General features: G+C 36.0%; 3 protein-coding genes across 10 annotated transcripts in view; 2 read left to right on the forward strand and 1 right to left on the reverse strand.

Moving 5' to 3' along the window:
* LOC122532638 (diacylglycerol lipase-alpha) overlaps positions 1 to 19,906 on the forward strand; it is a 48,419-nt gene extending 28,513 nt beyond the window's left edge. For 4 of the 8 annotated variants that reach the window (XM_043661587.1, XM_043661588.1, XM_043661586.1 and 1 more), the window contains 15 exons: positions 1,611 to 1,822; positions 6,573 to 6,674; positions 7,134 to 7,320; positions 7,619 to 7,703; positions 8,124 to 8,452; positions 8,899 to 9,094; positions 9,872 to 10,060; positions 10,365 to 10,655; positions 10,957 to 11,186; positions 11,338 to 11,361; positions 11,958 to 12,090; positions 16,906 to 17,255; positions 17,931 to 18,275; positions 18,360 to 18,534; positions 18,614 to 19,906. In XM_043661587.1, coding sequence (XP_043517522.1) covers positions 1,611 to 1,822; positions 6,573 to 6,674; positions 7,134 to 7,320; positions 7,619 to 7,703; positions 8,124 to 8,452; positions 8,899 to 9,094; positions 9,872 to 10,060; positions 10,365 to 10,655; positions 10,957 to 11,186; positions 11,338 to 11,361; positions 11,958 to 12,090; positions 16,906 to 17,255; positions 17,931 to 18,275; positions 18,360 to 18,534; positions 18,614 to 18,892 — 3,127 coding nt within the window. In that variant the 3' untranslated portion in view covers positions 18,893 to 19,906. Of the gene's footprint in view, positions 1 to 1,343; positions 1,421 to 1,610; positions 1,823 to 6,572; positions 6,675 to 7,133; positions 7,321 to 7,618; positions 7,704 to 8,123; positions 8,453 to 8,898; positions 9,095 to 9,871; positions 10,061 to 10,364; positions 10,656 to 10,956; positions 11,187 to 11,337; positions 11,362 to 11,957; positions 12,091 to 14,392; positions 14,572 to 16,905; positions 17,256 to 17,930; positions 18,276 to 18,359; positions 18,535 to 18,613 lie in introns of those variants that run through there. The other 4 variants (XM_043661589.1, XM_043661592.1, XM_043661590.1 and 1 more) reach the window with 4 other exon arrangements.
* A 297-nt stretch (positions 19,907 to 20,203) lies between these two features.
* LOC122532629 (protein Asterix) lies at positions 20,204 to 20,924 on the reverse strand. The gene is made up of 2 exons (XM_043661551.1): positions 20,766 to 20,924; positions 20,204 to 20,614 (listed from the first exon to the last, which is right to left on the reverse strand). Exon 2 carries the CDS (start codon positions 20,604 to 20,606, stop codon positions 20,274 to 20,276), a length of 333 nt encoding a protein of 110 aa, XP_043517486.1. The 5' UTR covers positions 20,607 to 20,614; positions 20,766 to 20,924; the 3' UTR covers positions 20,204 to 20,273.
* A 2-nt stretch (positions 20,925 to 20,926) lies between these two features.
* Positions 20,927 to 23,623, forward strand: LOC122532627 (periodic tryptophan protein 1 homolog). Its single transcript, XM_043661546.1, has 12 exons — positions 20,927 to 20,956; positions 21,023 to 21,312; positions 21,401 to 21,459; positions 21,533 to 21,651; positions 21,722 to 21,898; positions 21,984 to 22,091; positions 22,237 to 22,411; positions 22,494 to 22,652; positions 22,729 to 22,837; positions 22,920 to 23,010; positions 23,076 to 23,312; positions 23,417 to 23,623. Exons 2-12 carry the CDS (start codon positions 21,250 to 21,252, stop codon positions 23,563 to 23,565), a joined length of 1,446 nt encoding a protein of 481 aa, XP_043517481.1. The 5' UTR covers positions 20,927 to 20,956; positions 21,023 to 21,249; the 3' UTR covers positions 23,566 to 23,623.
* The last annotated feature ends 708 nt before the right edge of the window (positions 23,624 to 24,331 follow it).

Consider the following 24,331-nt stretch of genomic DNA (forward strand, 5'->3'; position numbering starts at 1 on the left):
TTTCGAGCAGTAATCGCGGTCGTGCAACTATCAGCGACAATTGTCATTTCAGAAATCGATGAGGGACAGCGGAAATGTATTCCGGGGGACGAAAGGAAAATAATCTCGATTAATTGGCTCGAGATCAATACCAAGAACTGCTTCGGTCGTTGGTTAACAGCGCCAAGTTAAGACGTTGCAGGCTCGATTGAAAATGCTTAATACAGGATTTGTTAAATATATGAAAACTCCGGGCAAGACTTTCGAGCGAAATTTCGCGTGTTTGAAGATCGTTTGAAAAATGATCGATGATTATCAACGGTAAGTTATTTGCTCAGAGCGTGATACTTTTCGTACTACCCAGTACCAACTCTCTTCGTGTTAAAGAGATCTTGGATATTGCTCACGAAATACAAAATCAACTGAATTTAATCAAATGATTATATAAACCACGGCTTCTTTTTTTCTTATCAAACGAGCAAATTAAATTATTCTCTGCGAGTATCGAGCACCATGTTAAAGCAATATCTAGCCAAGCAATCGTACTCTGATTTTACTCTTCGCTCAAAATAATTACGCAATTACGTAGCGAGGTACGAAGAAATAATTTTCGATAACTATTCTCGCATTGCAATTTACCGGCGGAACGAAACTGATTTAAGGGGGTAACACTTCGCGATCGAGGCCGACGTTAATGTGGCTTCCGTGTGCTCGTTCCATTGTAGAACTGTGGTTCTGTGGATCCGTGGAAACTCACCCCTTTCGCAGGGGCGAGTTTACGCGAGGAAAGTTCCTCAAAGTTCCGTCAAGTGCCAGACACAAGACACAATTACGTCTCTGAAGTACGTCTCTCGGTCCCTCGTTGAGAGAAAAATTCGAAATATTCTTGTTGACATCGATTTAAGCCGGGATTAGGGATCTTTCCCAGCGGCGTTCGGATAACATCGACGTTGCTGGAAGATTGTTAAAGCTATGCTCTCGTTCATATGTATTTGTTTCTCCGTATATCGTGCTTTAGAAAAATGCACTCTATCCGAAAGGAATTTGCGTAACAGTTGAGAAAAGAATTTGTAATTTATTTTCGTCGTATAATTTCTTTGGAATCTCACGGAACAGTTCCCTCCCCTGCCAGATGTGACCTAATAAATAAAAGTAGAAATTGAATCCGCGATATTGTTGCAAGCGATATAAATCTTTTGTGCTTACGACTTCGAACGTGAAGGCGTAGGAAGAGAGATACTCGATCCGTGTGCTATTCCTCTTATTACAAATTTTATCGAAGTGTGCGGACTGTTCGTGTAAGCACGCCATAAAATATCGATGCCACGAGTCGGCAATGAAATATAGTACGAAATATAGGCGAAATGAGTTTAGAGAGGGTTAGTAAATGTCAGATGGATTTCAGGACGTATCCAAAGCCACGAAAACCATTTGCAAGTAGGTTTATATCCTTTGACGTTCGCTTTTCCTATGTTGCACGTATGTTGTACATATATACGAGTCGTGAAAGTTCTCTTTCTGCGAAATTATTATGTCGAACGTAACGAGACATCTAATAAAAAGAAATAAGAAAGAGGAACAATAAATCTTTTTGTCTCTTTGTCAAAAGTTTTTTATCGCCTCTGTTGCAGGGTGACAGTGCTGGGCATCCTACTCGGCGTACTCGACTGGGATCACAATGTTACCTGCGTCTTTCTACTGTGGGAATACTTCGTGGGATACCTAGTCATTTTCGTGTTATCTATGATAGTAGAGTTTTCCATTTGCTTTCTGGCTACCAGGGGAAGCATCCTGGACACTGCAGCCAGAGCTCCAATGCAATATATTCTCTATGTTCGACTCTGTGAGTAATTAATCTATCCGTCGTTTGTTACTGCTTCTCTTTCTTCTTTTCTTTTTTTTTTTTTTTTTTATAGATTGGAAAATTTGCAGCGAATAAAATTGAAAGAGAAGCGGTGTTATTTTTAAATGGCGATAATGGCTTTAATCCTGTAGAGAATTTTATCATAGAAGGGGGAAGATTATATAAGTAATAAGAACATGTTTATAGAACTTTCCTTGACTTCTGCGTGCCTACGGTTTTTTATTAGAATTCTTTATAAACACAGAATCGTGTCTTGTCGATTTCAGCGCTGCCGGTTGTCCTTACCACAATTATAGACGATATTTATGGCATCGAAACCTTAACGAGAGGAATCGAAGTTGAAAATAACGTATACGTATCGTCGTGTACGGTAGATCAGCTCGTATCCATTACGTTAGCGAGAGAACGAAAGATTTCCTCGTGGAAATATCGATGAATTCTGTGTTAACATTTGATGTTTTAATGTGGTGTATTTGAAATTGCAAATCGTCAAATTTTAATGTCAGAACTATCGGTCGTTAAGTCGCTGTGTTTAGTACGAAACACCACTAGATCATGGTACCCAAAATTTTGCAGACCGCGAAACGTGAAAACGGAAACCACCAGAACGTGAAATTTGAAATGGAATACGTACACCATTGAAAACGCGATGATCGATATCGAAAATTCCCGAATAATAATAGTTCGCTGTACGAACGTGACGCACGAAACCGAACCGTACGAACTTTAACGTCAAAATTTCGAACTTTCGTCGAAATTTAATTGACAGTTGATCAAATTCTCGCGTGATTGAACACGACCGACAAAATCACTCGTTAGGGGGGTCAAAAGTATTTGTCCTTCTAACGAAGGCATTCTACACTTGTCGCGTTAATCAGAATATCGTCGAGCACGGATTAGAACGGATAACGAAGCCTTTGCACGACGTCAATAGTCACGCGAACGAAATAGTAACCAATCTGAAGATGCGCACCATGGGGTTCGTTAATGGAAGCTTCATCGGTTGCGACGGAGAGCCACTTCCCCCTTGTCGACCCTTCCAATCTTCGCGAGACAAGGGTAGCATATTAATAAGAATCGAGCCTTAACCGTGGATTCCTGATCGTAATAAATGATGGTTCGCGAGAACAGCAAAGCTCTGGTTCGTCAACTTTGTAATTTTCTTTCGGAAATTGGATCGATTAAATTGTTCTTACTTGATACTTTCATCATCCAACGTGAACAATGTACATACGTTAACACGTTGATCGCAAATCGAATGGGTTTGTGGTGCCACGAATCCTTTAAGTATCCTATTGTTTTTATGCTTTTCTTTTCATGTTTTTGTTTTTTTGTCCGTTTTGTTAAGTTTATGACAGGCACGTGCTCTTCGGTATCAGCTTGTCAAATTAAAAGTTTTTACACATTCTTTCGCATCCCTTGAATGTAGGCTAGAAATTTAGAGAATTTGCAGGCTCCTAATGTTTCCCGATATATCACAAATAACTATTATAGTGTTGTATATTTTTATGTAAATTAATTCAAAAATTGACTATATATATCGTTTATTTGACATGAATTTAATTTGTTAATTTAAAAATGATTTACTCATTAGAAACTCGTTTTCCTACTGAATATATCTTCTATTCTCTGTTAAATATTTCCTTTGTTTGTTTATCTACTGTTTATCTACTTCTTGCCTTAAAAATAAGATCGTCATTCGTTTTTCAATAGAAACTTGACTGTCGCCTCAAAGTGTTTAACGATAAAGAACGATATCAAGTTTCCAATTAAATTTAATTAACGGTGTATTGATTTGTTGAAACGAACAACTTTTCGCTTCTGTGTAAAAGGAAAATTAATTCAGGTATTCTTGTTCATTGTCTTCTTACCGGGAGTAAGACTGTTTTAAAAAGTATTCCTTCGCTTCTCGCCTTTCTCGTCTGCATTCTTTTTCTATGCAAAGACCAGCGTGAAATTTTCTGTCTTGCTGGCCATTAAGGAATAGAAAGTCGTCGTCGCGTCGTTCTTTTCTTGTACTTTTCCCTTTGGACCGCCGCTCAACTGGCATCCTAATCGCCCATTATGCTAATGCATCCCTTTATTTTTCAATAGAAATTCCAGTATCGTTTATTTTTACTGTACAATTCATCGGATTTCGCGTAATTTCTTTCAAAGCTTGGGAAGTTCGACGAGTTTGGAAATCAGAAGGAAGAAAAATTTTCGCAAAATACCGATTCCCTCGAAAAGTAACTTTTTCAATTTCGTGCTCGTTTCGGAGAAGATCGCATATTTTCTCAATTCAGAAAAAAATTCAATCGGCCGAAGTCTGGCGCGTATATCGCTGATAAACAATCTGAGCTCAGATAAACGTAAGAAAATCTCGGAGCGATTCGTTACCGAGAAACAGCAAATGAAACGGCGATCCTTTCGAGAGTCGAAATTTATACTTCTTCCAGCCTGAGTGCGAGAGGAAAGTTGAGAGTATCGAGGCGAAAAAAAAAAAAAAAAAAAACACATGGACGCCTGATCCGGAAAACAGCGCGGCAGTCACGCCCAATCCTTAGCATAAACTCGATCCATCTCGTTATCTTCGGTATGCACTCTGTAAAAAATTCACTGGATAAAATCAACTGAAATGTATTTGATATTGCATATGTACGTCTGCCGGAGATGTGTGTACGTCATATCCGAATATTCTCGAAAAATTTTAAATCAATAAAAACTGAACTGTTCGATGCTGTTGGTTATTATATCTACCATCTCTGCTAAATGGATTTTTTCAAGAGTCACTTAGATATTGATTTATCAATACGTCGATTATACGTGGAAAGGGGGGGAAAAAATCGCACGTGGAAGATCTGTTCTGTCGCAGCGTGGACGAAGAAACATCGAACGCGTGCACCGTGTATTAACGGTTTTGGAAATGATCCAACTCGAGTCTGCTGTTTCTTTAGCAGATCCGGTGCACCTTTGGGAAGAATTCGATGGAAATTCCGATCACGTACGGCTGATTGGTCGGATGCGTATAGACTATGCCGAGCTACTGCAGTTGCAACATGCACTCCTTTCGGTCTTTTTCGTTCCATTTGCTTTGGCCTAACTTCGACAGACGCTTTCATTCGAACGGGATTACGAGGAACAAGAGAGAAGTATCTGTCGAACGCGAGCGCGAAGACCGTAATAAAGATGTTAGTTTACATCAGCCGAGAGAAACGTTGAGAGAACTATCGGTATAAAAACCGGGAAACTTCGACGGTGGACAGAACGTAAACTGGAGTCAAAATGTATCCTGAAACTGAAACGAGATAATGGAAATAGAAATTTTACGTTAAACACCCTGACGTTCAGAATTTGATCGTTCCGTTGTGTTTGTTTTAATTTCTCGTCGAGGAGAAAAGCTTCTGTTTGTTTCGTATTCGTGATTCAGGAAAACAAAGTCCAAAAGAAAAAAGGAAAGAACTTTAAACTAACCGAGTAATCTCGTTCTCGCGAAACATAACATTTTTATCTTTATTCAACAGATAGACGGTTTAGTCATCTTCCGATAACTGACTTGGTCAATCGCAGTCAGAAATATTTTTATACGAACCGCGTGCGTCGTATGTGGCCGGTATAACGAATGCTGTTGGAATAAAACTAATTCTGAATCGCTCGAGGAAAATCACCGAGTAAATTTACATTGAATCTGATTCGAAATTTCACGTGCACCTTGATCTCTCTTTGTATAAGTACTACTTTGTATGCATAAGTAGAAATAGAATTTCTCGTTCTGTGATCTTCGTCGTATTATTTGCAAGTTTCTTGTACGAAATAAAGTATCGTACGTTGTTGTTCGATAATTTGAGTTCGAAGCTGCGATGAGAAATGGCGGAGAATAAATATTGTTTACGAGAGTAAAGACGAAAACAAATTTTGAATTTTCACAAGTCGACCGATGTTTGGTCGATAAAAGGTTATTAAATTATAATCACATCTGTTTTCTGTTATTAATCATTATCTGGTCCCTAAATATCTTGGACCTTTGTTTGAGATGCGTTCGATAATTTATCTGAGTTAATGTCATATCCGAAATTGGCTGTAGTTTTACGTTACGTTCGTAAATAATAACGAAATGGAATGAAATGAAACCATCCAGCTTGACGTATGATCACAGAGAATTTAAACATTAAAGAATTGATTCTTTTTTGTTTTTTATTAACTTTGATGAATTTGAAACATTCCTGGAGTATGCATTCGTGTTAGTAACTAATCAGGTCAGACGTATTTGCTATTGCGCGGAAACCATCAAAAGCGACCACATTGCTGAGAAACATGCTATAACTATGTAGGGGAGTTATCCGAAGAAAGCATTGTCCATACTTTCAACCCTTATCCGGCGTAAAGTTACGGCGTTCACGTCGATATGCCTTTCTTTCATCCAAGAAATAGCAGCTATCCGTGGTCAAGAAACAGACATTCACGAGACACCCGATTTCACATGACCCAGATATTTCCTTTGATAGCATCTTACTGATAAAAAAAAAAAAAAAGAAAAATAAGACAAGTATCCATTTAATGTTGAATATTTGTCGTTTAAAAATGTTTAAAAGAAAATAATTTAAAATGAAGTTTAAAATATAATAAAATACAGTTGAAATGTGAAATTGTATCTGTATTTGTGTGTTCTGGCTTTTTGTTCTGCTGTTATTTCCCTTTCGTCGAAATAAGAACAAAGAAGCTCAAAGATTTATGAAACTATTTGTTTCAGTCCTTTTATCGGTCGAGACTGGCTGGTTGTGCGCAGGTGTAACGTGGTTGTCACACTTCTATCAAACCTGCACCATCGGCCAAGTTAAAGATGTAATGTTAGGTAAGTTTCCCCAATCCTTTTAATTCTGTAGCAATTTAACTCCTACAAAAATTAGGAAACAACATTTCGAGAGAGCAACGACGCAGTGTAACTTTTCAAAAGATAAAAGAAAAAAAGAGTCAATTTTGCTAATTCCCAGTTTCGCTGTCGTGTCATTATTCTCCCGAGGCAGCGGCATGACGCAATTTAACTACTCACTTCGTGCAAGTAGCCGTGAAGAAAATTCCATCTGTTCTATTTCGCGTAGATAAGAAAATTCACGGCAAGCAAAATTCCATATTTAATTTAATTTCGTGGATAGAAATAACGAATCTCTCTGCGCTAAGACCGGCGCGGGTCAAATGGTCTGCGAAATATTTCGCCGCGCTATCTTTATAATTGTGTAAATCGAGAAACGCGTAAACGTTTCTGCATCCGCAATCAGAACAAGGACGATTTTAGCTTTCACTTTGGCCGCAGGTTTAGTGGTATCAAATTGGTGCGTATTGGCGTCAGTGATGGTAACAGTGTGGTGTACGTACGACGCTGCGGGTAGGTCGTGGGTGAAAATGAAGAAATACCAACGAAGCATGAGGGAGGCGGAATCGAGATGCGGTAAATTACATTACAATCGAAGTGGTAGCAGAAACAGAAACTGGCGGCAGAGGTAACGACTTACAACTTTTGTTTCGCTTGTCTGACTTATTATCGCTACCTCCACTGATAGTTTTTATTCTTCTGTCACTTGCTACGAGATAGTCAGCGAAATTCTGTCGAATTAGTTTCGTTCGTCTCCCAAAGTTTCTACTGTCTCGTGTATTAAACAATCCAAATAGCACGCAAATAAAGTAGCAAAATAATGTAAATAATATGAAGAAGATTAACGAATGAATTTCATAACTCTGGTGCGGTAATTTCTTGTGAAAATTACAACGAGTAAAATGACAAACATTCGGTACTTTTAGAAAAGTTATACGAGCGTACCAGGACAGTTGGGACAACAGATGCCGGCTTCTGTTCTGCTGCATGGGCAATTCCGATAGGAATCGAGTAAGTATCGTCGGTACGAAATCTTTTGAAGAAATTTATTATGTCGGTGGGTGCAGAAGGTTTGATCGAGAAACACAGCTTGTACGTCACAAAGTGTGTTACGTTATTTTCATTGCTATATACTATTATAGTTCCACTCAATTTATGAAAATAAGACATCGTTTATTATCGGCATTGAAACACAAGTCCTTTACTTAATCCTTTACTTAACTAGGATGAATTAAGCAAGAATAATTAGGACGTGTCCTTGGGTGTTCTCAGTTTGAAATTTTTAATAAAAAAAAGAAAATAAGATGTATCAAACCTGATTCCCTGATTATTTGCCGAAATATCGAACTTGAAAGCGATGACAATGAAGCTTCTGCACCGATCTAATAAAGCCAGTCCGTACAATTTTCAATGAGAATGATTCCTTCCTAGAATTCGTTCGCGGACATCGCCAGATTATTGAGCGATTTCTTCCGAGATCTCGATGTGGTCCCATCGGACGTGGTCGCCGGTCTGGTACTATTGAGAAAGTTCCAGAAAATCGAACGGGAACTGATAGTGAAGCAACGAAAGAACGATACGTACGAGTTTCTGTCCGGCGTGCCAGTTACACCCCGGACTAAATTCTTGTCCTTGACCGAGGATGGCGATCTGGGCCACTTCCAGTCGGCCATTCATTATATGCACTTCGCTCTCGCTGCTTATGGCTGGCCTATGTTCCTCGTTAATCATTCTACCGGTCTTTGTCAGCTGTGCACGAGGTAATGTCACCGAGCATCCGAGGCGCGTGTGTCGTGGTTCTGTGGGTGTCGATTGATTTTCAGCGATGTTTCGCGCGGTTGCTCGGCTAAATCGTTTAATCGATCGATGTTCGGTTTTTAATTATATCCACCACGCGTTTTCAACGCGCTCGTTTCTCTTTGAACGAATTTCGTTTCGTCTTGTCTACAAAAACACGTGTATGCATATAAGGTTCCGTTTGCAGAGAAATGAACGTCCAGAGCAGCAATAACTTCTCTAACAACGTAAATTTAGAATTTAGAAATATTTTTCAAGACACGCTTGTTTTTCTATCGAAGCCGCTCGTCCGATCGATTAACAGCGAGTGAATAGGTCTGAAGCGAAACGCCTGAAGACATTTGTACGGCTACTTAATTTCTAGAATGAAAGCATCGAGGGCAATAAGTTGGTTGAAACTTTGTGGCAGATTGCGATGCGGCTGTTTCCCGTGCGGCGGACACGAAGACGAGGCGACCGTTGTGGAAGACAATTGTTGCCAGTGCAATTATGCGGCGTTGAGAAAGATGGTTGACGTCGCCGAGGTGGAGGTCATTTATGCGACTTTTCACGTCGACGTCGGTGAGACGCCGTTCTTCGTCGCGCTCGATTACACGAAGAAAAAGGTTTCGCGCGTTTCCTCATTGATTCGCATGCATCGAACCGCGTTTACTCGAGAAACAATGAGAAACACAAAGAGAAATTAGAATCATCGATGTAGATACGTCGTGTGCGAGGTATCTGACGATGTTCGTTCGCGACGATCCTCGTTGACCGATCGATCGAATTAGCGACGTACAAATCCACATCGTGGATCCCGTGATTAGAGCAACGATAAACGGCACGTTGGCCGTTTAATCGTAGAATAAATGGACTTCGTTTAGCGACTTCATGAATTTTTCAACGGCTATTAAACGTGTCGGCGAACTTCGTCGCGGCGATATTCGATGAGATGTTGTTACATCTATATACCTACACTTACTATCGTATCTATAGAATCGTACCTTTAATCCTTAATGAATAAGTTACACCATTTCGCTTAACTCTGTTAAACTTCTCTCAAGTTTAGCGTGTACTTAAATTTCCCGTTTTTGAATAATTTAGCGATTGTTCAATAAAGCGTGGAACGTTGATTAAGAGCGGAGTGAAATCGACTCGAGTTTCTTATTTCCCTTTGTCCATTGAAAAATGGATGTGAGAGTGTGGAAGGAAGATTGAGAATTTTAGCATGGTAAAGGAAGTGGATCGAAATAATGAAAAACCAATAGTTTGTCTCTTGTTAAAATTCCGTAGAAAATTTTAATCCTCGAGTCTGGTACGATGTGGTTTAAAGGTCGCTTTATCCCGAAGCCGAGCGAACTTGAGAACAGTTAATTACCAATTTTCTGCTGCCTGTTTTCAAGGTTGTCGTTAGTATACGAGGAACCCTCAGCATGAAGGATGTATTAACGGACTTGAACGCGGAGGGTGAAGTGTTGCCATTGTCACCACCGAGAGACGACTGGTTGGGCCATAAGGGTATGGTCCAAGCAGCTGAATACATTCGAAAAAAGCTGCTCGAGGAAGGAATTATATCCCGCGCTCTCGCCAAGGTATTGTATTTTGCATTAAATGCAAATACTTTCTGATATATACATATATATATATATCAAATTATTGGATGGAACAACTGCGTCTTATCAGCAGGCTCATTATCTATTTCGTCAAGTTAAAATAACAATACACTGTATACAAAAATATATAGTCTTATTCTATTTGCATTTTAGTCTCTTTTAATGTTTAAAAATACTTCACGATTAACTAAACTTTTACGTTTATTAACATTGTTTTAGCATAAAAAGTCAGTGAAATAAAGTGAAATAAAGAATCCTGTTAATTGGAAAATTTTTGCCGCAGGACACGTCGAGAGGGACCCATCAGTTTGGTTTGACACTCGTTGGCCATTCCCTAGGAGCGGGTACAGCGGCTATCTTGGCGATTTTGCTTAAGCAAGACTACCCTGACCTAGTGTGCTTTTCGTTCGCTCCACCGGGTGGTCTCTTGAGCATGCCTGCTCAGCAATACTCACAGGAATTTATTACATCCGTGGTAGTCGGGAAAGATGTCGTACCTAGGATAGGCCTCAGACAAATGGAGAGCTTAAGAGCTGACCTCATCAATGCTATAAAAAGGAGCGTCGATCCAAAAGTACGTACGTTTATCGCGGAAGAAACAGAAAATAGTAGAACTTCTGTAACTTTGCGAACAAATGGAGAGATCGTCCATTTCCCAAATATTCGACACGCGTGTACTTTCCTTAACGTAGGGATTCGTAGCAATCGAATATCAGACAAAACTTGAGACGTCAGAGAGTTTCCAGGTCAATTTCAAACTTTGGAAAAGTCATATTTTACACGCGCCATCCTGTTAGTACGTGGCAAGGAGAACGATAAGTGGTCCCATATAATCAGGCGCAGAGTCGCGACATCAATTGTAACGATCGTTTCAGTGGAAAACGATAGCGTGTTCGGTGATGTGTTGCGGTTGCGGTTCCACCCCTACATCGGCTGCGAATTTAGAGGCTGGTGGATGCATCAGCGAATATCAGAGGGACAAGGACCTGGCTCGTTCGCAGACCGTTGTTCCAAGTGACTCCAGCATCGCGTTGACATTGCACAGGCCTCTGTATCCACCTGGCCGAATCATACACGTTGTTCGACATCATCCCAACAAGGGAGAGTAAGTTCGTTCGTTCATGTATTATCGTTGAATTCACTTCAAACGTTGCTAACTTGAAACGCAGAAACACGAAACGTTATGACGCACAATGTCTCTCGAGCAAGGCGACCAAGAGCAATAAATTTTAATGAATGGTGTTTTTCGTTTCTAGGCAAAAGTATGAGAGCCGTTGGAGGTACGTTTATTGGAAAGTTTGCATTTTCAGGGTTGCTCTGGGGGTAATTGCATCTTGGGGGATGTGCCCGCATGCGTTCCTTGGAGATTCGTATTCTACACTCCTTCCTTTGAAATCTATCGTCGCACATCTGTTTCCTGTCAGGGAAATTCTCATATAAATGTTTTTATATTCATATATTTGCATGAGTCTAATTTATAGAGAACGAGTACATCGTGTTACACCGCGCGATACGTAGCAATTATGAATTTTTATGTACGAAATAATTTTTCGCAAGACGAGTGGTACGGTTGTTCTCAAAGTTTGAAACGTGATTAAAACGCGTGACACCAGATTTAATAGAAAATGTAATGAACAGTACGTTAATCGTGATTCTCAAAAGACTTCCAAAAAATTTTTGAACTTTGAAAACCGCTGGACCACGTCGCCTCGTAAAAATAATGTAGCATATCTATAATATAGTTCATATCAGTCGAATATTCAAATGTACGGATGCATTTAACTGCATGAATTTCAAGTAGCGATTAGTGTCTCGTAGAAGATTAAATAATTGGAATTGGACTATACGAACGCAGGTTTCTTTTCCTCTATTTCAGACAAATGTTGCACAAACATGAACCTGTGTACCAAGCGCTTTGGGCAGGGCCGTGCGACTTCGACGAGGTGTTGATAAGCCCGGTGATGATACAGGATCATATGCCGGACAATATGCTGAAAGCATTGAACAAGGTAAGCCAGATCGATTCGATAATTCGTCAGATAAAGAGGTCGCAACAGCCGGTTTGCCGAATGTCCTCGGTGAGGCCCGGTAATTACGAACTGTTGGAGGAAACGACGGACGAACCGGACTCGAAGGAAGATGACAAGCCTCGAAACATAGTAACGAATGTAGAGAGTAATGGATACGTGAAAGATGGAGATGTTAGTAGCGTGCAAACTGAAAGTACTCGGAACGTCGCGGAGACGGATAATGAGACTATCGTGGTCAATGTCGAGGTACACGAGCAAAAGGAGACGAAGTCTGCATCTTGATGACGCGACGAAGCTCTTCTATCATGAATATCGATTCCTCTTACTGCTAATATTCACATTTGCGATAGAAAGTATAAAAATTGACAGAGATCGCAGGAATTTTATATTTCTTTTAATTCTGTTAACAATTTTCTACGATAATCTTTGCTGTGAGAGCAGTGTCATGACTCTTATATTACTTAATTGTAAAAAGTATTCTTTGCCAAAGTTATAAATATGATGTTGTTGTATGAATAATGTGGATGTCAAGAGTGTCAAAGGTAGCATAAATTCTTTTTTCGCGACAGAACTATTAACCCAGTGACGATTTATCAAGCAATACTACTCTAGATTTTTTATGATAAAACGTGTTTGTTAGAAATTGTTACTTTTTATCGAATTTTATTGTTCGACTAACGAGAACTGCGAGATTGAAGCGAATTTTGATCAACTTGTTGCGCAGTGTTTCTATATATCGTTATGCATTGAAATATACATAAAACCACAATTAAAGTGGTTGTAGTTGTAGTTTTTCTTAAAAGAGGGTAGTACTATTTTATTATTATCGTAGTTTTGTTACTGTTTTCATTTAATTTTATGTTTCTTCATTTATGTTTATTTAAAAACTATCTAATTTATAGTATAATTTTATCCTTTTTTTTAGTTAGTTTTTAGTACGTAGCATAATATTGAAGCAATATAATTAATAATAATAATGAAAGTTACTATAGCGAATATTCCTCTTTTTTACCTTTTTATTTTCATTTAAATTGATCAAGTAGTTGACACGCATGTTCCTTGATACTGCATGGATTACCGTAACATTTGCAAACAATTATATTTGTAGCTTTTCGCATAATTCTATGCGTCTCTTTCTTTTTAATCATTTTTGTTTTTCTCTGTATTTTATTTTATATTTTTACTTAAATCGATTGCATCCAAAACGACTGAAGATTCTTCAACGCAATAATTCTTACAAGAAAAAAAGTAATCAATGCAGCAATCGATTTCATTCAATAACTGGATTTTTTCATATCCAAACAGTACACCTTCCGTGTAATGTTGCAATTGCGTAAATATTATATCACATTAAATCTTTCATTCTGTTGTGGTCGTTTTGATTGCATATTGTAACAACTTGATTCTGTATAATTTTTGTAATGTATGCTACTTTTGATCAATATATTTTATACCATGAAAACGTTGTTATTTATTTATTTATTAGATTTCGCTTCCTAATTCTGTGCTTGAATCATTTGAAACTAATGTGAAAGGCAAGCACAGTTCATCATGTATTAAATTATACTTTTTATTTTATTTCATTGAATAGAAATGGACTTTATATAAATAATACACGTACAAGAAAATCATTATACACTCGTTTCGTTTGATTTTTCGCTAATGTGGCTACTGGTATTCGCTTTGCGTCTTGGATTGCGTCGTTAGATTTCCTCTCCCTAATTTCACTTCCAGATCACGCTAATGTTTCAGTCTCGGCTCGCAATGGCAGAGAAGAAAAAAAAAAGAAGATAACGGTGATTAATCTGCTCTCGCTTTGCATGTTAGTGACGAAATAAACGATTTCCGCATAGAACGTAGCTGACTGCGTGGAATATATCCAAAATTAATTGACTGCTGAAAACCTACGACAAACATTGGCGTGTAACAGAGAAAGCTAAATCCCTTAAATGTAGAAGCAATCCGTTGGATCAGTTCGAAGCCAACGTGGTAGTTACATAGTTTAGCGGCAAAAAACGGAGCATACTAACGGAGTTTCGTTGTTTTTGCGCCGATTGAAATCTCAGAGCTCCTTTTAGAATCTTCGCCATCCCAACCCGGTAGCAGTACAAGATTAATCGATTTCCGCAACTACGTAGCGTTAGATTAGGTGTTGCATTCGGAGTTGATGATGAAACATGAGAAAAAAAAAAAGAAAAGTTGTCCCCTCGAATCGTGGCGACCGGTAACCGGCGATTTCACGAGAGGATGTGTGGCTGAGGGTGTGTGGTGTGTGGATTAGGTGTCAGCGTGCAGAGATCGCGGCGCTGCAGACGGAGATGCTGTTGCGACGGACGCAGCGACCCAACGGACTCCTGAACAACGACACGTCGTACTCCATCATCAAAGTGCATCGACGAGCTCTCGCGGCCGCGACGCCGACGTCTATGTCACCACACACTCTTCTCGCCACGGCACAAGGTACATTGACGTCTTTCGGCTTCATCCGATCTGTGTTTCACGAGCAATTATGGACTGACTAATGATACCATTACGTTGGTCAATTATCCCTAATTAACGGTCTTGCATTCTGTAGATGATAGAGAAAATTTTCGTAGATATTTACGTTGGTAGAGTTGTAACGAGTACAATGTGTTGATTGTATGGTAAAGCTGAAAGTTAAGAAACGATATGGTATCACTGGTTCAGGACGGTGGTCGCTGAAGAAGTGGCTGTCTTTTGGTAATTGCTTGAAGACGTTCGTTATTGCTGAACGGTTGTTTGTTTTATTTGTTTCGACCTCTACGTTATATTTTCCTATTCTTTTGAATACTGAAGGGATCACTTAATCCGGGTTGACTAGATTTATTTTATATTAACGTTTGTCATAAAACAGTGAATTAGTAGATCCCCAATAAATTTTAAACTTGATTTTCCAATGTTATGTTGAATCAATTATTTAAATATGTAATTCATATCTATATTTCATATCTATATTGAGCTATCTAGTTTATTATCCTTTATATAATAAAATATAATATTACGGTATAATTGACGGTCTCATCTACAGCGATCAATAGATATGTCGATTACCATCGCCATTGTAGTTTAATCTATAATCATCCTTAATTGTATTATCGCATGTTTAATTCATAGCCACGATTTTTAGATACCACATTCACGATCGTTCGTTTACTCATTTGCTCAAAATTATACGTTTGCTTTTGAAATTTAATAGAAATACACGTATTGTGAATTAATTTAGAGATTAGTTCTATACACGAGATCATTAAACGCTAGATAACGGAAGCGTAATAGTTTATCGTAACAATATAATAACAATAAAACCGTAGATATAGAGCAGAGAATTGATCGTCGATTCGATAAATCGTTCATGCATGTGCACCCACACATTTAGAGTATTACATAATCACTGTACACTTGATTTTTTATGTTCGTAATTAATTATGTTTATCATCATTTATTGTATGTGAATTGCATGCGGAAACATCATAATGAAGCATTAAACACGTTCTATTTTCACACTAGTTTAATATATATCCATGGCATAGAATGTCACAGAACGTCACTACAGCGAGCGACAGTTCATCTTCATATTTTATCACAAACATTCTTTTTTTATTTATTTTTTTTTCTGAACAAAGTACAAAAATTCGCTTCCAAAATAGTACGAGGGCGAATAATAAAGTATGCGAACGAATTTCGTAATATATTAGCTGAATATTTAGCCAATTTACCCGGTAACTTCTCTATTCACGTTAGATTTTTCATAAATGCTTGTCGAGAATTTCATAAATATCTGTTGAGAATATTTCATAAATATTTCTGTGTGCTGTATAATGAAAATAAGAAATTCACAGTCGCCTTATTTTAGCGCAGCATAAAATAAAGAATGGATGGTAGTCGCAGTGCGTTTCCTAAAGTTTCAAAATTGCTTCAAAAACATATAAAGAACGCGAATTAAAATTTCCGAACCAAAGAATATTTTTGTAAGCGAGAATAAAATGACGCAGGAAAATATTTCAGTAAGTCATTCTTCCATGAAGTGATCTTCAAATCGACATTCCTGTTCGTCTTCTTTGTCAACGATACAGCTGTTTCTACAGTATTTTATCTATTATATTAACATTGAGACAAATCCAAATCTTATCTCATAATCGGTCAAATTTATGATCATAATTATTATCATAATTAGCACAAACTGGGGGAACAAAATAGAAAAACAAAGGAAGTGAATTTAAATAAAAAAGAATAGAGAAGCAAATTTAAATGATCATTTGCATTCAATTTGTGTCAATGTAAAATAGGAAAGAAATCATATGAATTAAAGATTTTCGATAGCATACAATAAAGGACAAGGTGACCATAAACTCTGAAATTGTCTCATGAAACGAATATTTTAAACTCGATTCCTTTTTCTTTCTGTAAACAACAACAAAAATTCTATCGATTCACGGCATTATCATCTGTCATTATCATCTATCATGATATCGCAGAAAATGTTACAAAAAAAAAAGGGTTTAAGACTTTGTGAATTTACTCACCAAGAAGAATAAAAGATATCCGAACAATTTTCAAAGTCTTATATCCTGTATATTGGGTGTACAACATTCACCAATCATCGACTCAACTCGAATTGCCTTTTGTATCACAGTAAGATACTTAGAATCACAATATGATAGTTTCATGTCGTCATTGACTTTCACAACGCGAAATAACACGGAATTGTCGTAAAATAATGTCTGACGGTTTCGTAAAACGATTATACTGGAACCACGCGTGTGGATATGTCAGGTTGTAACGACCCTGGGACCGGCGAAGCCACAGAGGTTGGCTTCCGGTCACGCATCATCGACGGAGGCGTCGGAGGCGCGCGAGGCCGTCGAGATCCAGGAAATGGAGATCGAGCAGGAGATGAGAGCGTTACTCTCTTCATCCAGCCCTGTAAAGTCGCATCCTAGCAACCTGGCTGGGACGCCGCCGCACAAACTCTGCCTGGAGACGAGCTTCACGTCCCTGCAGAGCCCATCGGAGTTCCCTCAAGCTGGTCGTGAACTCAGCGTCGATTCCAGAGGGATTCCGTGGGAGTACGTCAGTCTGGCCAGCGAGTTGCTCAACACGCCCAGGGCCGACGAGAGTAAATCGTAAGAATAGCAATTTTACGTGTGGACGACGAACGGAGGACTGACGTTGAATCGACGCCGATACGTTAGATTTACGATGAGGATTTTAAAGCTGCAAAAAGAAATACGCCACGAGAAATAACGGTGTTGCAAATTGATCGTTTTGAGAATAATAAACGTATGGGCAGAGAGATATTCTGTGTAGAATTCGTATTTTGTGAGAATTCTCGAATATTTGCATTTCGGGGCAGGAAATTTCTGCATTAAATTTCAATTTGTGCAATCCATTCATTCTTACGATGCATTTCTAATCTCGTTCGAGTTACACGCGAAGAACAATCAAAATGTCATTTCATTGAGTTTCATCTCATACATACCACGCTCTCGTTCACAATCGCTTACTTTTCACAAGATTCACAAGATTCACCGCTTCGGCAGCGCACGTACATATTCATTGCACTCCATCAAAACCATCTAACGGAAAACAGTTTCTTCTGAAAAATTACAGCTTAAGAGGAACATTTTGCTTCACGCTCTGTGAATAAACTGATATCTTATTTTCTTTATTATCTTCGACCATAAAATGTTACTCTTTAGCTGCAGTTTATTTTTTATCGATTTCAAGAGTTGCGTTAAAAAGGTCTTTTCTTGTTCCTTTTTTTTTTCTTTTCTTCTTTTTTTTTTTTTAATGTAAAGATCGAATCGTCGAAGCGACTGGGACGAGAGTTCTCGAACGGCACCACTGGCCACACCGGAAACCCTGTCGGAGGCGTCAAGCAGTCCACCATCGCCGGTACCGCCACCAAGGCCAATGAGGCGCACACCCAAGATTTCGGGAAACTTGTCAACGGCGGCGGACGACTTGAAGAACAACCTTCACTTCGCTATGCTCTCGGCGAAGAATTACTTCCTGAGGGAAGGGAACAACGGCAGTAACACAAGTAGCGGCAATAGCGAGGCGAGCTACGAAAGCGCCAGGAGCTTAACCGCTGGTCTTCCGCCGCCAGTACCAAGAAGACGGGACTCGGTCATCGTCAGGAGGTGGTCCATTTTTCTTTTTAACTTGACTCGTTATTACAGGAACTACAAAATTACCATTAGCATAACATTTATGAAAAATTGCAGAGAGCAAAGAGTGTGTACAGCTGCTTGCTGCAGGGACGATTTGTCGGAAAATTCCTCGTCGCACACCTCTTCTCATTCATCTAGGACGTCTCACACGTCGAATCGAGTGCAATCAGGTTTTCCCGTGGAGGAACACGAGACGAATGGATCTAGCTTGGACTTTTTCGAAGCAAAAGTATTCAATTGTCCTATAAAATATATTTTATAAATTTCGCACCTTTGCAATGTTAAAAAAATTGCTACGATTCTTACAGGGTTCTTCTGGACAACGTGATAGTAGTAACGACGTGTTCCTCAGCGTGAGAAGTTCCCCAGAGTGTAAAGGTTTGATGGCACCAGCCACGGATTTAGGAGCAGAGTGGAAAAAGAAATTTGACGCGACGGGAATGCCCGGTGATGCTTCATTGCCCCTTTTACGTGGACTATCGCCGACACCTACGCACGGGCAACATAGTTCGCCCTTCTTCAATGCGAAACGTAAGAAATACGTCTACCCAATTACACTGGTTGGTCGAGGCGAAAGTAGCGTTTAATTGCAAAATGTTAGACCGACCGGGGACCATAGAGAAGAGGCCGGATAGATTTTAAGTAACCAATAGGTATCTGTGCCAATGTCACATCCTTCAGTGTGATCGTTTAGAATCCTTTAAACCCTTGGATAGATGAACATACGAAATATTCTAAAATTAAGGGGCCATATATGTGCGTTGCCTCTTTTTATACGATCTTTCACTGAAGTATGAAGACAGTAAATGAAGATTCGAAATCTAAAAAAGTTCTAAGATTTTCGAAATAATAGATAGATAGTCAAATTGGAATATTTAGTTTTTATCATAGGATAAAAGAAGCTACTTTATGTTTCTCTTTTTGTACAGCCTCGAGTGAGACGAAATATTTTCTGATTCAAAAAGTTTTCTGCCAACTAAATAATAAACCAAAGGACAAATAAACTACAGAGATAATTACATGTACATTAAAGCTCTAAAAAGTAAATATACATATATAAAAACAAATAGGAAAATTAGTAAAAAGGCAATGGATTATATGAATGACAATTTACACGAATGAAGATGCCTTGCCATTCAAAAAGAATATCAACTTTACGTAACTTATACGAATAGAGATTCTTGTTCTTTTTAATCTGTTGATTGTAAATAACATGGTAGAAATATGTAAACGTTTGTAAGGAAATTGAAATGGCCTACTCACCGATCGTATTTAGTACGAATTTTTATGCATTTTTGTACATTTCAGTACGTTATTGTACATTTTTGTACAATAGAGTTAAAAAAGTGTGATAAAATAACATAGTGTTGTTTCAATATATTTCTTATAATCATCCATATGATTTTACTATGTCACTTAACACTGTCTCTTACTTGACGATTCAGGTCTTTTTTTATTATACAATTAAACAATAATTTCTATTACATTTTTTACTAATTTTTTAACGAACGCGAAAATAGGACTGAAAATGTATACAGATTATACAAAAGATGTAAAATATCCAGCAAAAAAAAAAAAAAAAATAATTATGTAACAGAAAACTATGAAATGTGAAACATAATTTTTATTAAAAATCTTTTAATAGTTGAAAACTTAAAGTAAAATTACTGTATTTATGTAAAAAAAAAGATAGAAAAATATATTTGATCTATTTAATTTTTAGCTTATATAATAGATATTTAGAAAATACTATATATAATATTTAAATATTAGAGAAATATTGTAAGTGACATTTATAGAAAAAAATATATATATATAATTAACAAAAGGTGATATATTGTAAAATAATTCATTTAATGTATCAAAATATACTTTTCAACAAATAAAAATGCTAATTTGATCCTTCTTACCCCTTTTTTATTTTACTTTTTTAATCGAAAAAGTCATTGTTAAAATTTAAAAAGCTCTTTATTGTATGGCAGATGCCCATGGTGGTGTCATTGGTTGCGGATTTTGTAAGTATGACATTACAACTGCTGATATGGATAACATAAAACTACTAAGAATTTGTTTGGCATCATCAGTCACTTTAGAATTGGCAAAACTGATACATGAACAATATAATGCAACCCATGCACACCATTTTAATCTCATCATTAAACCACACATGCTAAAGATCATTCCTAATATATTCATATAATCTGGAGTTGAATTGTCGCCTGGTTGTGCCTGACTGCTTGACACACTGGGTTTGTAACGAACTTCTCGTTCTGGCCGTCTAGGATCTGATGAACTGTTCATTTTATCAACTGAAATTTACACATAAATTCTCATTTAATAACCATTTATTACAAATTATAAAAATCAGAAAAAGTTTTAGGTTATCAAATCTACAATACATTATAACGATAGAAATTAATATTAAGTGATAATAATTCAAAATGATATAAGTTTACTTACCAGTATAGTATAATAAATATATAAAAAGTAACTTATACAAACAACTGTAATTCAACAATGACAACCAGCTGACTATTCAATAAATATTTCCTTTCAACCAAATGCACTATGAAGTTTCTTACTTCAGACATAATCCTGACATCTAGTAACATTCTGATGAGTTTAAGAATACTCAACTAATTTTTAAAAAGGTAATGTATTTTACTTTTGAATATATTTAAAATTATCAATACGTAAATGCATTTGTTTATTTTCAGATTTAATTAAAATTACTAAATTCTCACTAATCATTTATACTTACATTCCAATATACGTAAGATATCATAAAATCGATACATCAAATCGAAATCATATATTCATCACGTGCAATGTAGAATGCACGCCACGTGCATTATTATATACATTATTGATATTTAATGTTTCCATAAGCGTTCTAAATATTTTTATTCTTAAACATTAATGTGAAAAGATACATAGTTTAAAAATGAATATAATACCGTGTACAACTTGGGTGGGAAAAGGTGTTGCCTCCACAAATCCTGAAAAGGTTAATCAATTTTAATATATAAAAACGAAAATATTTCTGATGCGAAGTTTATTTCGTTTAATGGATCTAATTTACTAATTTTTTTTAGATTGAATTAACTCCAAAAGAATTAGAACAAATCATAAAACAAACACAGTCTGAATTACAGTAAGTATTATAGTAATATATCTGGTAATTTTAAAGGAATATTTGACAACTTTAAAAATATTTTAATTTTTAGAGATGAAATTGAAAGTGATGAGGAGCATGATGAAATTATAAAAGAAAAAAGTGAAGCAGAATCTCAACCTAACACATCCATAATTGATGAATATAACTTTGATAAATATGATGATGAATGTAAGATAACTTTTATCATATTACACTGTAAGTAATGTATTTTTTTTATGAAATCGATGTTAAAATACAGCAAATAGCATACATTGCAATATTGGTGGTATTGCAACTTTTGAAAAAGATGGAGAAGATCCCTTCATAACAGGAGAAGACAATGATTCAGAGAAAGAGGATGATATTATCAAAATCGATGATAATCTTGTATTAATAGGACATGTAGAAGGAGATGCCAGCATTTTGGAAGTATTTGGTTCGTGTATTATATAAATATTATAATTTTTTAATAAAAAATCTTTGTAAACAATTTTTAAAGCATAAATTTAAATATCTTTCAGTATATAATGAAAATGAAGGTTCATTTTATTGTCATCATGACATATTGTTACCATCATTTCCACTGTGTATAGAATGGCTTAACTTTGATCCTTCAGATCCAAAACCAAGTAAGTATAAAATATTTCTATAAAGTTGTAGAATTTATATAAACATAGAATTTATATCCTGTTAGAGGTAATTTATGTGCAATTATAAAATATTTCTATAAAGTTGTAGAATTTATATAAACATAGAACTTATATTCTGTTATAGGTAATTTATGTGCAATTGGTAATATGACTCCTATAATAGAAGTGTGGGATTTAGATTTGATAGATTGTTTAGAACCAGCTTATAAACTTGGTTGTAAACCAAGTAAAAAAAAAAATCGGAAACGTGTTGGACATAAAGATGCTGTATTAGACTTAGCATGGAATGAAAATTATGCGTTAGTATGAACTTAACTAAAAAAATTTTATTGAGAATTTTTTATATTGATTAGTAAAATAGCTTTTTATGTACTTTTATAGGCATGTACTTGGTAGTGGCTCTGTTGATCAAACGGTTCTATTATGGGATTTAGAGAATGGAAAACCTGTAAATAAATTTACATCTTTTCATGAAAAAGTTCAATCATTAAAATGGCATCCAAAAGAAACTCATCAATTACTAACAGGTTGTGCAGATAAGTATGTTCATCAATTTTCAATTATTTATAGAGATTTTGTAACTGAAAAATACTTATGTGTTTAATTTTTTATTCAGGGTAGTGAGATTATTTGACTGTAGGTATAAAGAAATTATGAAGACATGGGAAGCATTGGGAGAAGTGGAAAAAGTATTGTGGAATTATTTTGATCCAAATTATTGCATAGTAAATATATGAAATATATTAACTTTTATTTGAGATAAGATTAGATTATTTAAGATCATTTTAATTGTTATTTTTGGTTTAGGTTAGTACATCTAATGGATATATACAATATATAGACATCAGACAAGACAAACTAGTTTGGAGTATAGAAGCTCATACGCAAGAAGTAACTGGTATATAAAATTGAAATATGAACAATGTTCATAAATATGAATTATAAGCAAATTCACGATTTTAGGTTTAACACTTAGTTCATCATGCTATGGACTTCTAGTTACTTCAGCAAATGACGGCGTCATAAAAGTATGGGATATTATTAACAACACAGAACCACAGTTTATTTGGGAAACAAAGACCAATCTCGGTGCTTTATTATGCCTTGCATCAAATCCAGATAGTCCTTTTATATTTTCCGCTGGCGGTGATAATAAATCACATAATTATAAAATATTTGATATCTCAGAAATACCAGAAGGTATGTCGATATATAATTCTAGTTTATAGTATAAGGTATGTCAATATATAATTCTAGTTTATACCTGTATCATCATATTATAATTTAATATCTTTTTTTATTAGTACGCGAGAGATTTCAAGAACGGAAGCGTGTTACATTAAGAAATAGTACCAATGATACAAAAATAAAAGAGCAAGAGGAAATGATGGATGTAACTGAAGATATGGATTCAATGGTTTTAAATGCAAATAATAACAAAAATAATGTCTAAAAGAAAGGAATAAAAGTAAGTAAAGAAGTACAATAAAGATTATAAATTATATTAATAATGAAATCTGCAAAAACTACAACTTTTGATATAAATAAAATATTAAAAAGGAATGCACTATTTGGAAGGCTAAACTAAAATTTGTATTTTTTCTTCTTAAAACATGTAATTTATTTTTTCCTTGTAATAATATATTATTAATTTCAACAGTATTTTTCGAAAGTTTTACAATCTGTACAACATAGTAATTCTGTTCTAATAATTTACAACACACACAAATTCAATTTTATTTTAACATATTTTTACACATTAAAGACAATTGGTACAAACTTTTGATTTTAATTGATCCAATATTTTAAAAATTATTTTTTTAATCAGTGAATGTAATCGATAATATAGATTTTGTAGTTGTACATTATAAAATATAAGGCGTGTACTGTAATGATTAAGAATACATTATCTTGATAATGATAATTTAATATAATATTTGTTACGGATTTTTCAATTTTTGTCTAAAGTAAATATTAAAATCAAAATGATTCAACGAAAATTTGACATTCATTTATATAAAATTTATATAAAATCGATGATCATGGAAAACAATTGAGAAATAGCAATTACAATTTTATTGTTCTATATCATAAACTCTTTTTAACATTGCATGATTATATAATTTTTTGGTACCTGAATAATTGTATGTATAAATGTTTGTAAAAGTATGGATTTACTTTCATATTTATACATAAAGAATATTTACTTTAATGACAAA

This window comes from Frieseomelitta varia, unplaced genomic scaffold (genome assembly GCF_011392965.1).
Source record: "Frieseomelitta varia isolate USP_RPSP 00005682 unplaced genomic scaffold, Fvar_1.2 scaffold_462, whole genome shotgun sequence".
Lineage (NCBI taxonomy): Eukaryota > Metazoa > Arthropoda > Insecta > Hymenoptera > Apidae > Frieseomelitta > Frieseomelitta varia.

Excerpts from the sequence above, each read along its gene's own strand:
- LOC122532629 (XM_043661551.1), bottom strand. The coding sequence starts at position 20,606 with ATGAACAGTTCATCAGATCCTAGACGGCCAGAACGAGAAGTTCGTTAC.
- LOC122532627 (XM_043661546.1), top strand. The coding sequence starts at position 21,250 with ATGAATATAATACCGTGTACAACTTGGGTGGGAAAAGGTGTTGCCTCC. Across the intron at positions 21,899-21,983 it reads CAGCATTTTGGAAGTATTTG|TATATAATGAAAATGAAGGT; the intron begins GTTCGTGTATTA and ends AATATCTTTCAG. Across the intron at positions 23,011-23,075 it reads TCATACGCAAGAAGTAACTG|GTTTAACACTTAGTTCATCA; the intron begins GTATATAAAATT and ends TCACGATTTTAG.